Consider the following 16400-nt stretch of genomic DNA (forward strand, 5'->3'; position numbering starts at 1 on the left):
ATGAAGCTATTACATTTTTAAAACTTAAATATATAAGTAGCAGGGGTAATGATTGGAAAACCTTACATATTGCTGATTGTGTGCTGATTGTTTCTCATGTATAGCACTAACAGTGTCATATGGCTACTTGTTTAACCCATATGGGAAATCTTTAGCTCTGAAACTGGGTTTAATCTGAAACATCCTTACTTACACAGATGAGAGATGCACATGTATGCCCCTGGCAAGAACAGTATTTAATGGTCAATGAAATATCTTAACTTTTTTTTTCGAAAGATTAGGACTAGAAGAGAGGCGAAGGATACCATAGGGACATTCAAACTCCGTATGTCAAAAATAAACCGACAACGCCATGGCTAAAAAAGAAAAAGACAAACAGACAAACAACAGTACACAAAACAACATAGAAAACCAACGACTGAGCAACACGAACCCCACCAAAAACTGGGGGTAATCTCAGGTGCTTCGAAAGGGTGAGCAGATCCTGCTCTACAATTTGCACCCGTCGTCGTGTTGCTCATGTAAATACAAACTTGGTGATATGTCTTATTCGGTAGGTCAAATTCTACTAGTGATCAGATCAGACACCAAATTTACCAACCAGGATGTAGTCATGTTAACCACTAAATTTAAACACATTGAAATATATAGTTCCAAATACTTCTGATGTCTATGCATGTACATATGCATAATTGAACTGTGATAAAAATGGTTTATATCTTTAGAGCAATTTATTCAATAATATATGCCATTAGTTATGTCCAGTGGATGGCCAGTGAGGTCGCTTTTATTATAAAGTAAAAGTACTGATAAAATACCAATATAATTGACAGCAGTCATGAACAACAAACAACCCTGCCGAAGGTTGGGGGTTCTTTCCATGTACAATGGTTTCCACCAACAAGAAAAACTGGCCGTTATGATATATCCAAGAGTGCTGAAAATGGCGTTAAGCACTAAAAATTAATTGATCAACAACCAAACAATTAGAGACAAGGTGGAGGTTTGATGCGTAAATTCATCTTCTTAATTTAACTTAACTTTTGACTTTCTAGTACGCAATTTATAACTTTTTATTATACAACTCAATACACAATTCTTGACCGTAACAGAGTCCTTGATGTTTGATATATATCTACATAAATTTATTATTTTAATGTTGTCTCAAAGATGAACGATTAAGTTTTAATAAGATGTATTTTTTTCAGAAAAAAACCTAGAATTAAAACAAATACAAGTGGGGGCTTTTTAAATTGTAAAATCGGATGTCATTAATATCTGTAATTAAGTTCAATAATTAGCAAAATTTGATTTATGTGTGTTTATTCTCCATTTTATTGGGTTTTCACAGTATAAGGTATATGTGAAATTTAATAGTAACATATATTTTTTTCTTCCAAAAAGTGCACTTAATGCATCTTTCTTGAAAATACGAATTCAAAATTTAATAAAAAGTACTGAGATGCACATCATCCTTTGAAAATTTCTCTTTCCATCCCTATCAAAATCATAAATGACAAATGTTTATAAGGCAGAAGATGTAAAAAAAAAACAGTGCACCTTTTAAAATTGAAATATTAAAAGTGTTTGCCTCAAAAACGATTATCAAGTATTCATATTCGGACAATAAAATATAAACTTTATAATAAGATTGTTGAAATGAAAATAACCAGGAAATGTATTTTTGCGATTTTTTTTAGTTACTAATTAAATTGTTTTTGAAAACGTGCATTTTCAATGCATTCACTTATTTTATTGTTGTCGAAAACATGCACTTTCAATGCATTTTCTTGAAAAAATAAAGTCAAAATTCAATGGAAAAATTCATTGGAAAATACAGTACACCATCATTTGAAAAAAGTAAAATCACAAAAATACTGAACTCCGAGGAAAATTCAAAAAGGAAAGTCCCCAATCAAATGGCAAAATCAAAAGCTCAAACACATCAAACGAATGGATAACAACTGTTATATTCCTGACTTGTTACAGACATTAAATTTTTCTTATGTAGAACATGGTGGATTGAACCTGGTTTTATAGCTAGCTAAACCTCTCACTTGTATGACAGTCGCATCAAATTCCATTATATTGACAACGATGCGTGAACAAAACAAACAGATACAATAGGTAAAAATGTCATAAATAGGGGTACAGCAGTCAACATTGTGTTATCATCTTAATCACTATAAAAACAAACAAATGTTGAAAATAGTTTTCCATCCATATCAAAATCATTAATGACAATTGTTTAGAAAACAGAATGTAAAAATCGGTGCACGTTTTGAAATTGAAATATTAAAAGAATTTGCCACAAAAATGAAAAGTATCTATCTTTGGACAATAGAAAACAAACTTTATAATAAGATTTTTGAAATGAAAATAACCACTTTCATTCATATTATATTAAGTGTCATATAATACTTTTCTATTGATATAATAGAATGGTTAACATACTGACATAGACACACAATGTGACATTTTGCTCATTTTATCAACTGAACAATTGCTTATCTTTCAAAATAATGCAGTAATGCAACAACATCCGATAGTGCTACATTATGTTGTTTTCCCTCGCCACCATTACCTTAACAAAAGACTAAAATATGATTTTGAATTATGCACACAAATCTTTCAATCCGTGATTTAAATCACTTTGATTTCTGTTCCATGAGTACATACAATAACAAACTGTATGAGTTCTTGAAAACCTTTCAGAATCCATAAGTTTTTAGATGATATTAGCATACAAGAAAAGATAAGCTCTATCGTGGTTTTAAATCGTCAATACAAACAGTAACAAAACAAGGCCTTCAAAAAATCATAAGTTTTATTTATTGGTGATGAAAGCATTATAGAAAACATAAGCTCTATCGGCCTTTTTAATTATCTTATTACAAAAATAAAAACAAGTTCAGAACACGGCCACATACCCATCATGTATTACTACAAGTTCTTGAAAGATGGAAATTGTAGGAAATATATGGACAACTTTAAAACGATGTGATTGTTCTATTATTCTGATTTTTTTTTATCATATTGTGCTCGACTAATAATTGTCTTATATATATTGAAAGTATAGTAACGCAAATGAAAGGCACATAAAGCAGAAACAACACTAAAGCATTGACTACCTACAGACATGGCATTAGCACGAACTACAATTCCAGGAAACTTAATTTTGAAAAGATATTAAAAATATTGTCATCTATGAAATTCTGAGGTAGTGCATTGCAAATTTTGACAGCTGTGTAGCTGAGAGAATTAATGCTAAAGAGTGTCTTATCTGGGGATCTATATATTTGTAGTTCTAATAAATCGTATTTGTAACAGCAATCTACGTTACAAGTTCCTGATTCGCTGTGTGCAATCTATGCATTTTTTAAGATATACCAAGTTATAACAAGTTGTTACAGATCACATATGATTTAATTGACTTTCGCCTTACTCCAAATGGCCATGACAAGTGTGATGTATTATGTTTGATTTTGTTTTCTTGTAATAGCTGAATAATTGTAATGTACTCCCCCCTTTTTTACACACACCATGAAATATAAGTCGGACGCCTCTACACGAGTTAAAGTTACAGAATTATTTGTGCTTCAAGTTACATATTCTACATTTTTAAGCGTGAATTTGAATCGAAATAAAATATCAAGAATTTATAAAAAAAATTCTCCAGAATTTATTGACAATATAAACATACATTTTTTTAACAAAAGCAAGATATGTGGTATGCGTTTTGAAATCAAGAGATTAATGTATTTTAATGTGAAAATTGCTAATAAATCTTTAAAGAAAAGTAGCAGAAAAATTGAGCAGGAATCTTAAATGTCACTAGCAATATGTATCATTTTTGGTGTTAGGGTTGTCCAAGTTAATTTTAAACTGAATAGGTATTCATGTTCCGTTGTAAAATTTCCCCCTAACTTGAGCTCAGTCCATTTCAAAATAAATTCGTCCAGAAATTGTAAATCCTATGGTTTAGTCCATTTTAGTGAGTACTTTTTGCGAAACATTGTTATGAGTAAAAAACAAAAAGATAATTATCATCATAACAATAATTACCATAGTTTTATGAGCTACTAACTTTTGTAATCATTAACGAATAAATGTTAGTGAGAACATTTGTATTTTCAGTAAACTTTGACAAATTCCAAAATAGCATTCATATGAACATTATTCATGATACATGTATATGACAGTACAAACATTTCAACTGTAAATGATAATTCTCCTTATTTAAGAGTTAAATCAGCTAAACTTTTGTATCTATCATGAAAAAAGAAACTGTTTAGGTATACTCTAATAAGGCAGCAACCCAGCAACACTGGACATAAAAAAAGATTTGCTAATAAACAACTTTCTGAGGTAAATACACAGGCACTTTTCTCTGAAAATAAAATTACCTAAATACCGTAGTATAACGTGTTATATTCAGGTATATGGTTTTTTTAGAGACATGTACCTGTGGGTAAATAGTGTATCAAGTGATAGGAAGTTTTTTATGGGGGCGGGGGATCAGCATATCCCATCTTGTCAATAGGGCTACATTGTGTGAGCAATTGTCATTAATAGGCGTCAAATGTGCGAAAAAGAATAGTTTTTTTTATAATATCAGTTCACTTATTTCAAGGTTGAAACACAAATAAGATGTTCCCTTTTCGCTTATTACAGTTTGAATCAAGTTTATTTTGGTATTAGATATGACCGTGTCTTATAGTATTGTCGATAAGGGTTGCTTTATGAATTCTACCAGCAAGTAAAGCGGCCGATATTATACATTCAATTATTTACTTTTGATGACGTTTATACAATGATTTATCAACCCAAGAGATATGATATTCACCAACATTTGGAGGATCTTTTTTACCTAAGAATGCTTTGAATTTGTGTAATAATTCTTTGAAAATAATTATTTTCTATTAAATTTTCACGAGTTAGAAAACAAAGCAATTTTTGCTTTATATTCATCTGATTACAAAAAAATCATCGGTGATTTTTTCATAAAAAATGGTACACGTATTCTTCATACATATTGGAAATGAATTCCATATTTTGTTTATATGTACAAATGAAAATATTGTGTCATTAAGAAACAAATACATACCTATGTACTACACAGCTTACCCGAGCATTATCAAGTTTGAAGGTTTACTGTTTTATTGTAATACTGAACTATACAAAAAGCTATCCTTGTTCATCAGAAAAGTTAATGTATTTCTTTGATTTATGTCATATCGATCCATATATGTTGTATATCTTTTTGCATAATCATTCACACTGTTTGATGCTAATGAGATATGTGTATTGACTTTTATATGTTTAATTGTTCTTCTGCCATGTTATTTATATATATTGTATTATATATTTGACCTCATGTTACACGTTTAAATGTGTCTAAGTGTTTTCTTATAAATCAAAAAAAAAAAAAAAAAAAAATCACAATCAAGTAAAATTTTATTTTAAAAAAGAGGGGTCCATGAAAAACAAATATGATATACAGCGACCAACGTCAACCACTGAATCACAGGTTCCTGTCTTGGGACTTTATGTTAAGACATAAGACATAGACATAAGAGACATACAGCTTTATTTAGAGTCGGTATGTGCAAATACAAGTATAAAACAAAACATACATATCAAGTCATGCACACATAAATTAAACATATAAAGCAAGAGTTCATATCAGTATATAAACATGCAGCACAAAAGTTCTTAAAAGCATGTTGTGTTGAATAGGGGAATCGGATCGAACATCACACACAGTCAAACGGACGCCACACTATAATTTAGGGTTACACTGCCAATTTGAGAAAAACAGGGATGACCATAACTCTTTGCCCCAATAAATGTTTGGGGTAATCAACATCGACGATAAATTGCTCCTGGAAGTAGCATTAGTTTTTCGTTCATATCACCAAGATATCCACTATTTCCACCATTATACTTCAATTATGTAAAACAAAATTTCTAAAACCATGCATTGGAAATAACGAAACAACACGCACTAAAGATTACAAATTGTTTGAGAAATATTATTTTTTTTTATGTCATTTAACAAATACGTTTGCAATATTTGAAATGAAATAAAAACTGTTATTTATGAAGGAAGTAAAAGTTACCTACAAACATAGACGTTAAAATAATCAAAAGTGTGATTTACAACACTGTTTAATCAATCTATGAAATCAAAGATTATTGGTTTCACGGAAACGCCAGATACAAATCATCATTATTAAAGGTTAAATTTTCTAAAATTGATATCCATATGTGAAGTGAATTCAGAGGGGACGTTTTTGTATGTTCTCTATAAGATCGTTTCAGTCACCAAGATATATCTACTAGTTTCCTTGTCTTTTAGTGTTATTGTATTATTAATGCATAGCCATATAGCTCTTCTCTTTTTATTCATATATTGATAAGAGATAAATGAGCATCCCTTGGTTTTCTTTCGACCTGCAGTAAAAGCCTTGCCAAAGTAGTAGGTTCATTTGGCTGTGGGGGATGTATAAATTTGCAATTACAATGCCTCGTGTAGGGGGAGTGGTATGCCATGTCACAAAACTCTTGTAACAACGCTTTGAGGTGTTCATAGTTGTCCTGTTAAAGCGAAATTTCCCTCATTTTTTCAGTAGCATTCTAGGTTTAACGCCCTTCATATCCCGGTCAACCAACACTCAATCAATAAATCATATCTATGACGGAAGGACAATGGAAACACTCTTTCTAATGCATTTAATGAAAATAAGGCTGGTCCTTATTAATGAGTGAGTGTGAGTTTGTATTGAAAAAGGACGAGTTAAAACGGTCGAAGGCTAGATGAAATTAATTGGAAATAACGACATTGCTGTAAGAAATGGCATTATTCTGCCAGAGCTTTGAAGTATAGAAAAGTACATACGTGTAATAGTGTCAACTTTAATAATGAAACTAGGATTATTCTTTTTAATGACCTTCTGTTTTAAAGGTATGCAAACAAAACTCGTTTAAAAAAATAAATGTCAAAAAGTTTTTCCAAAAAAAACAATACCAAGGGGACAAACTTACACCATAATTAAGTCAAAGAAGAACATACAACATGAATCCCATTAAAATCAAAGTACACATCAGATGCTACAGAGGTTTACTCTATACCGATGTAATGTATTGGGTGTCAGGTGCGAATCCAGGATTTTGAAAAAGAAGGTCCCCATGGCAAGCCAACCTTTAGAGTGATGATTGCAATTATCATATATGATGTTCCATATGTGGGGCCCCGGGCCCCCTGTACATATTTAATCCCCCACTGGCTGTTCAGGAGAGCAGAGGTATTGCCCAAGACAAGTATACATCTAATGACATGTAGCACTAGGTGATGTCATACACAAGAAAATAGGAAAAGTGTGGCTGAAACAAAAGGATTATTTTATTGGTCATTTGTACCCCAGACATTCGATAACTGTAATACAAATCATGCAAGTAATAACTATGAAAAAAACTCATTAAACTTAATTGACCCCCCTTCATGTGAAAAATTTAAAATATACATTATTATCATAATTATATTACAGGACAATATATATATCACTTCCTTCAAGTTTCGGTATTGTTTAAATTTTTTTTTTAATGATTCAACAAGTACGTCATTTGTTCTTTAAGGCTAATTTGACCGATAGTAGACTAAAGATCTTTTGTCTTCTGACATACAAAATGTTTAACAATGTAAAGTTTATAACTTAGCGGAGAGTTCAAAAATTGCAAATACTTCATCAAAACTGACAGATTTGAAAATGAATTTAGTTATTTTGATATGTTTTATTCAGTTGGATGTTATTGCTACTCAAACTGGTAAGTGACGTGATAAAATAAAAATAAAAGAAAACCAAAGATAGAGAAATATTGTATATAAGATTTGAATAGAAAATGAATATGAAATTTAGATATATGTTCTCTATATAAATACTGAGCAAAGACACACAATTAAATGAAATAACCAGAATAAAGCTTAACACATTAAACTGATTTACTTGTTACTTTTGTGACTATTTTTCCTTGATGAATATTATGAACTTCTTCATTATCTTGCCTAAAAAGTGTACCAACGAACAACTTATGTGCTACATTGTTCTCTAGAACCGTCGTTTCATTTGTGCGGAGACATTGCTTTTTATTAAGGTGCACGAATCTATCACATTCATTGCACAACTTTGTCGGGACAAATTAATGCGTACGCAAGACTTAGTTCATTTGTAACTCCTTTACACGAATTGCTAATTTTGGATCAAAGTGGTACACGACTCTGGTATCAAACTTTACAGTTCCTAAAGTTGAAAGTATTTTCAAACCACAAAATTACAAACTTAAGTAACTGAGTATATAACATAGTATTATAAAACCAAATTCCGACCTTTAAAGCAGACAGTAAAGCAAGGCACCTTTTCGTAATAATTGTATAATTACATTATAATTGTTTGTACATTAGTTTTATCCTGATAATAACTAAGCACAATCTAATGTTTTCTTCCCTACAATTCCGTCGTTTCGCGTCAACGACACCAAAATGAATTGTGATGTAAAACATAATTTTAATATTTGACTGTTTGCACATAACTGTGGAAGGATACCTTGGTACTTTTTTTTTGTATTTTCGGTCAAATATGGAACACAGCTAACATAGGGTATTATAATACAAGATGTATGTTTGACGCCCGGTATCTGTCTTATCAAAACCCAATTTGACACCATAATAGACGACCGATTCTATGGCCATTTAATCGAAGTTTTGTTTTGTGGTTCTCAGATTGACGTCTAATATATTTGTAAGAATGGTTGAAAAGTACCACTGATGTTTAATATTCCCTCATCCCAAGTTAACTGTGCCAGTTCAAGCAGTATGATTGTCACTAAGACGACATTACGTAAGAGTTGAAACTTACATTGTTAAACAGGTTAAGCGGTTCCCTAATCACAGCGGCAAAAATGGTTTTGTCACAAGCACGCATCAGAAAAATAACCGACAAGGTGTAATAAAAATCGGAAGTTAAAAAAAAACACAAAAAAAAAAAAAAAAAAATTATTTTACACACCAAAAAATACAAAAATCAATAAGCACATCCTGTTAGAAATAATCGTTATTTTACTTTATGTTGGGACCTGACAGTATACAAAGATATGATGTTGTATGATTGCCAATGAGACATATATCCACCAGAGACGAATACGACGTAAAGAAGAGGTCAGCAATGAGCGAAAACCCTTTGCCAAATAGTAAGCTATGAAAGGACTCGATATGACAAAATGTAAAATAATTCAAACTAGAAAACTAACGGCCTTATTTTTGTACAAAACAATTAACGAAATTCAAATATGATATACACCAGCCAACGACAACCATTGATTACAGGCTCCGGATTTGAGACAGGCACACATAAAATGTGACGGAGTTAAACATGTGTGCGAGCGATCAACACTCGATCACCCTAACCTGGGACAGTAGAGTAAAAACACATTATTAGAACAAACTAAAAAGATCAGTTGAAAAAGACGCAACTCATTAAATAAACACAAACACATAAATGCAAATAACAACTAACAAATTTAAAAAAGAGTAAGACACAAAGTATCAACTACAGAAGCATACTTTTTTAATGTATGAATATAGCAAGAACGATTATGCTAGGTTAGAAATATACATTTCGTATGTAGATATATCTTTAATTTTGAGGGGGAAATTCAAAAAATGAAATATTGACAAAGATATTGATCACTACTGACCTTCATTACAAATGACCATGCAAAAGACATGGCCAAGATAAAGAGAATGCCTTTTTTTGTAAAGGGGTATGTTTTACTTGAAACTCCGATAAAATGCCCAAGATTCAACAAACATTTAGTATTTAGTATGATAACATCAGCTTCAAATATACATTACATGGATTAAGTTATAATGTTTTGTCCAATACAAAAAAGAAAAAAAGAGAAGAGAATAGATATAATTCAAGAAAGAAATTGCTGTACCCCAATTTTAGACATTTTTACCTATTATGTCTGTTTGTTTTGCTCATACATAGTTGGCAATATAATGGAATTCAATGCGATTGTCATACAAGGGAGAGGTTTAGCTAGCTATAAAACCAGGTTTAATCCACCATTTTCTACATAAGGAAATGCCCGTACCAAGTCAGGAATATGACAGTTGTTTTCCATTCGTTAGAAGTATTTTAGCTATTGATTTTGCCATTTTATAAGAACTTTCCATTTTCGATTTCCTTAGGAGTTCGGTTTTTTTGTTATTTTACTTTTTTGAGTGAAAATTCCTTTTCAAGATAACTTGAAGAAAACACCGAATCATAAAATACCAATTCTTTTTTTCACATCAATTTGAGATAAAACACAAATAACAGTATACTAGTACAGGTAGCACATTATTAAACACATTTTAAAAAAATCAGTGGATTCATAAACCATTGCATGCAGATAAGAGAACAAATTAGTCCAGGAAACTCTTTTCTTTTGAAGGTTCAAATAAGGGAACATCTTTCTTGGTAAGTTTTATAGATTCAGGACGACGGGATCAATTCTTCAGGATTATAATGGTGGCTGATCAAATTACGAATGTTGCAGTTACCGCCCCTGCGATAAATTATAACAAACAAATAACCGTCGCTGCGGGTAGAACAGAAATGATAACTGTTGAAAATAATATTGGTCATCAGGGTACCGAATTGCAACAGAAATATTTTCTTATTACATCGGATAATGCAATAGCTGTGTATGGTGTAACATTGGTAGTGAGTAGAGATTATTTATCGCTGGCAGGGTTATACACGACAACAATTTCAGATGCATTTTTAGTCTACCCTATAGATACTTTGGGAAAAGACTACTATATTGCGTCTTGGAGTGGAGAATCGTCGTTTCTGATAACTGCAACACAAAACAACACGGCAATAAATATACAAATAGCATCGGATAGCCAAGCAACGATAAACTTCAGAGGAGTATTGTACTCAAATGGTTCTTCTCTTTCGTTAATAATGAATAAGTTTGACACATTCAGTGCATTTACACAAGAGGATTACACAGGAACCCATATTTCTGCCGATAAACCGATTGCAGTGTTTAGCGGAGGTGCACACGAAGAACGATATACTATTGATATAATGTATGAGCAAATGATACCAACTATGTACTGGGGAACAGACTTTGTAACAGTTGGAAAACCTCAGTGTACAACAGAAAATATATATAGAATTATCGCTTGCGAACTTAATACACAAATTGAAATAGCAGGTATTCAACAGGTAACACTAAACAAAGCTGGGAATTTTTATGAGTTTACAGCAAATAACAACTTATATATACACACTACAAAGCCAACAGCTCTTGTATTTTACACAGATATGTGTAGCTCTTTTATCGGAGATGCATCTATGGTACTCCTTCCACCTATCACTAGTTTTGACAGCGCAACATATTTTCCAACAACTTTAAACAAATATTATCATCTATATGCCTACACGAGCTTTATGACTATTGTTATAAAAGCTGACGAAAACGGTGGCCTTTTCCTTGATGACAACCTATTAGTCACCAGTTGGCAAAATATAAATGGAAACAGCGATTTGAAATTAGCAATAGTAAAAGCCTCTAAGGACCAACACAAATTAAGTCACAGTAACCCTAACGTTTCGTTTCTTACTGTCATAACCGGTCGAACAGAAGAACGAATCCATAATGAATTTGCTGGATCAACAACTATTACATTTATAACAGGATCAAAGCTTACGGTAAGTTCTCTATGAGAATTTTACCACTAGTGTATTGGTTTGAAAGTATTATAGTCTTGTTTTGTTAATCTTTTGGTATATAGTAAATCGATAGTAGTTTACCGATGTTCAAATCTCGATTAGAAAGGGACAAATCAATGTAACAAACAAAAACGGAGCAGAATAGACTTTTTTCATATTACCAACTTTTGACTCCGGATTATATAATTTGTCGACTGGTTACCTTGGACATCATGGTACCAAGTCAGGTAAGAGCAAGCTAAAGAAGTAAAACCAAGCTTTCAATCGGTACAATTTTGGGGGAATATTACCTGGTTAATATTTTTTTTTCACTACAAAATCATCGGAAAACAGTAAACTTTCCCCTCAAATTACACCGATTATATGTTTGATTTTACTTATTTTGGTTGCTCTTACTTGACCGAGGACCATGATGTCCAAGGTAACCAGTCGACAAATTATATAATCTGGAGTCAAAAGTCGGTTATATGAAAATAGTCTATTGCATGAACTCTAAAAGGAGCTAGACCAAGTATTTTGACAGGGTGCGCGTCTTCTGCTTTGCATGCATCACAAACCATGCGAAAAGCTATCTGGGAATTTATTTAGTGAAAGAAGATTTGTAACAAAACAAAAACCGGTGTATGTTTTATCGATGATGCATTTTTCTCATTATTAAATAAATTGGAAAAGTAGTTCATTGCAAGGCTATTATTAAATATTTTTGAGTATTCTGGCATTTTCCGGTTAATTATACCGGCAAGCCTATTTTATCATTTCTTCCGGACCTTAAGAATAACCCATATGCTGCACCACTTAGATAGTTTAAACATAATACTTTTTTATCGCTCCAGGAGAAAAATGATACTCAGTCTGATTCAACAGGTAAATATATCTAAAAGGTCTGAAACAGTAAAATTTATCTTATACATAAACAATAAGATCGATGATAGATCGTTTGACGTTTATAATACAATCTAGTATGGAATATAGCCAAAAATATTATTTCAAATATACTTTAGCAAAATGTAGTTTACAGTATTGATAAAACGTATTTTTACAGAGGTTGGTACTGTCAAGTCTACAGTTGTGCAAACTAGTCATATTATTTGTTAAGATCTTACGAAGAGAAACATAAATATTGTGTCAAGAAAAAAAAAACCCAATGAACAGAATTGTATAACCATTACACAAAAGTATATAGATCCATAATAATGATTATCTGTGCGTGTAGTATAGATTTGAATATATGTATTTGGTAATTCAATATGATATGCAATCCACAAATTTGAATAACCTTTTTTAGATCACCTGGCCCAAAAGGGCCAAGTGAGCTTTTCTCATCACTTGGCGTCCGTCGTCCGTCGTCCGTCGTTAACTTTTACAAAAATCATCTCCTCTGAAACTTCTTGGCCATACTTCACCAAACTTGGCCACAATCATCATTGGGGTATCTAGTTTAAAAAAATGTGTCCGATGATCCGGCCCACCAACCAAGATGGCCGCCATGGCTAAAAATAGAACATAGGGGTAAAATGTACATTTTGGCTTATATCTATGAAACCAAAGCATTTAGAGCAAATCTGACATAGAAGTAAAATTGTTCATCAGGTCAAGATCTATCTGCCCTGAAATTTTCAGACAAATCAGACAATCCGTTGTTGGGTTGCTGTCCCTGAATTGGTAATTTTAAGGAATTTTTGCAGTTTTTGGTGATTATCTTGAATATTATTATAGATAGAGATAAACTGTAAACAGCAATAATGTTCAGCAAAGTAAGATCTACAAATAAGTTACATGACAAAAGTTATTGCCCTTTATAGTCAACTTTTAACAATTTTTCGTAAATTTTTGTAATCTTTTACAAAAATCTTCTCCTCTGAAACTACTGGGCCAAATAGAATCAAACTTGGCCACAATCATTATTAGGGTATTTAGCTTAAAAAATATGTCCGATAACCCCGCCTGCCAACAAAGATGGACGAAGTGGCTAAAAATAGAACATATGGGGTATAATGCAAGTTTTGTCTATTATTCTGATAAGAGTTATAAAAGAGGAAATCTGAAAAGTGTAAAATTGTTCAAAATGCTGAGCTCTACCAATAGTCCATATACGTCATAACTGTCAGAAGATTTCCTGTAGGAGTTATTGCCCTTAAATGACAAATTTAACCACTTTATTTCCATTTTTGCCTATTATCTTGAAAATTATAATAGATAGAGAGAAACTTTAAATTGCAAAAATGATCAGAAGGACAGGTTCCACAAATAAGATTATGTTTGAAATCGTCAGTTGACTCCTTATTAGAGTTATTGCCCTTTGATTACGATTTGTACAATTTTTTTTTGCGTTTTTGTCTTGTATCTAAAAACTTATCATAATTAGAAAGAAACTTAAATAAACAAAAATGATCAGCAAGACAAGATCTACAATTAAGGCAATTGGCGGAAATTGTCCGATGACTCCTTATTGGAGTTATTACCCTTTAATGACGTTTTTTACCATTTTTTTGTGTTTTGCCTTATATGATAAAAATTATAATAGATAGATAGAAACTTAAATAATCAAAAATGAAAAGCAAGACAAGACCTACTAACAAGTCTAAATTTGCCGATATAATAAGTAGACTGTTACTCTTTATAGGAGTTATTGCCCTTAAATTAGGAATTATTTTTTACCCTCTCTTTTGTGTTTGGAGCAAAAGCTAAATAAGATAGAGAAAAACTTAACAGACTTCAATGATCAGCAATATAAGATAAAAAAAAAACAAAAATTTTTGTCATTAATTCTATTCTCGTCTACAATGTTGGAGAGTGTCTTTTGTTGAATATGCATATAGACCAAGGTGAGCGACACAGGCTCTTTAGAGCCTCTAGTTTCCTTTCTTATATTTTTAAACAAATAAGAAATATACTTTTTAAATGCTTACCGGGTTATTCCTAATTTAACAGATACTCGAGTTTATGGATTTTAAAAACATGTTTTGCCATACTGTTAACATAATTAGCTTGTCATATAACAATACAAGTTCATTTTCATAATTATTCCTGTACATTTAAAATACGATATTATTATTACATTCCTCTACTAGGAAGTTTCTGGCAATTGGTTCGTATCTTTCAAGTGCCGACAACAGATTTTGAGGGGTCCTTTTTCTCCTTATATATTCTAAAATCGCAAACTCTTTACAACTTCAAAGAGAAAATATCGGAACAGCAATATTTATGATGCTGCTAGTGATTTTACTAATCACTACGCAACTGGAATTAAACAGTGCGTTAACCATACATTTGACAGTACCAGGTGGTCAAAATGGTAGGTACCACACATACATTTTATGTTAAACTTTTTTTGTTCATTTTAAAAGAGAACACGTGTAAAATGTAGAAAAATGAGTGAATGGCGCCTCTTTTTTGTTGTTGAAAAAAGACGTAAAATTATTTTTAGGAAAGTAATGTAGAGATGATTTTATAATTTCACTAATCGCGATAGAAGGAGGGTTGAGTGACCAATTCTATTAGTTCAAATTAAGATAAAAGTATATTACCAATATTCAAATCTCATAAATCTTTTAAAAAAAAAAATCATGGTTACAAACACAAACTTAGGGAATCGCATGAAGACTGACCAAAGATGTCGCTAGTAAGTTGAGACACAGACATTTCGTACCAGTCAAATTCTTGATTTAGGCCGAAAACACATGTTGTGTCGAATTCTTTTTCCTCACAACTCTATTGCCGTAGTTTTGTGTAAGAAGCTCACCACTGATAAGGAAGTCCGTATAGTATGAACATGCGTGACCTTTAGCTATCAATTGATCTAGGTTAACGCCATAAATTAGAGCAGATGTCATGTTATTGCTGAGAAACTGGAAGTTGACAATTCGAAATTGAAATCATCACGTTTGTCATAGATTCTAGTTTGAAGTCGTCGATATGTGTCAATATCAAAGAAAAGATCAAGATATGAAACAAACCTTATAGTTTAGAAATTATCAATCATATCAAGTTCACTGAGATATCTGAGATGCAAGTACTCACTGAAATGTGGGTTATTGAAGGACAATATATCATGGATATATCTGAAAGCGAACTTAAAGAACTGTGCAAGATATTTTTCTCTTGTCTATGAGAAGGTTTTTTTTATGAATCTTGCTTCATACGAGTACACAAATAAGACGAACAGTAGGTGTGCACAATTAGTACCCATTAGAATACCGATTGCTCAAATATCAATCCACCAAACACAACAGATGTATTGTCGATAAAAGGTCCCAGCATTTTAATGACATCATACATGGTGATTTTGTTTAAATCATTGTGGTTCTTCACAAAGAAGGTTTTTCTTAACCTAAGACAAGAATTCTCATTTTTGGAAAGAATAAAACAAAGGCAATATTAGCTTTACTGATGTTGACCTTAGAATCGTATATCCATTTTGGAATTGCTAATTACTACACAGACCTCTAATATGAACATATACAAGTCATACATTATTGCTACTGAATACGGTATATTGGTACAAAAAGTAGAAGGTTGAAAAGTGATTTATCTGGTACCATTTCGACCATGCATGTCGTTTTATTTGCACAAATAATGAAATTTTGTTTATAATCTGTCTATCATTATAAT

The 16400-nt window shown here is 31.7% G+C and overlaps 1 protein-coding gene across 1 annotated transcript; it reads left to right on the forward strand.

The window, feature by feature from the left end:
* Nucleotides 1-10661: 10661 nt before the first annotated feature.
* On the forward strand, nucleotides 10662-12667 carry LOC127705789 (IgGFc-binding protein-like). The gene is made up of 2 exons (XM_052210138.1): nucleotides 10662-11768; nucleotides 12623-12667. Exons 1-2 carry the CDS (start codon nucleotides 10662-10664, stop codon nucleotides 12665-12667), a joined length of 1152 nt encoding a protein of 383 aa, XP_052066098.1.
* The last annotated feature ends 3733 nt before the right edge of the window (nucleotides 12668-16400 follow it).

This window comes from Mytilus californianus, unplaced genomic scaffold, assembly GCF_021869535.1.
Source record: "Mytilus californianus isolate M0D057914Y unplaced genomic scaffold, xbMytCali1.0.p SCAF_6, whole genome shotgun sequence".
Taxonomy (NCBI): Eukaryota; Metazoa; Mollusca; class Bivalvia; order Mytilida; family Mytilidae; genus Mytilus; species Mytilus californianus.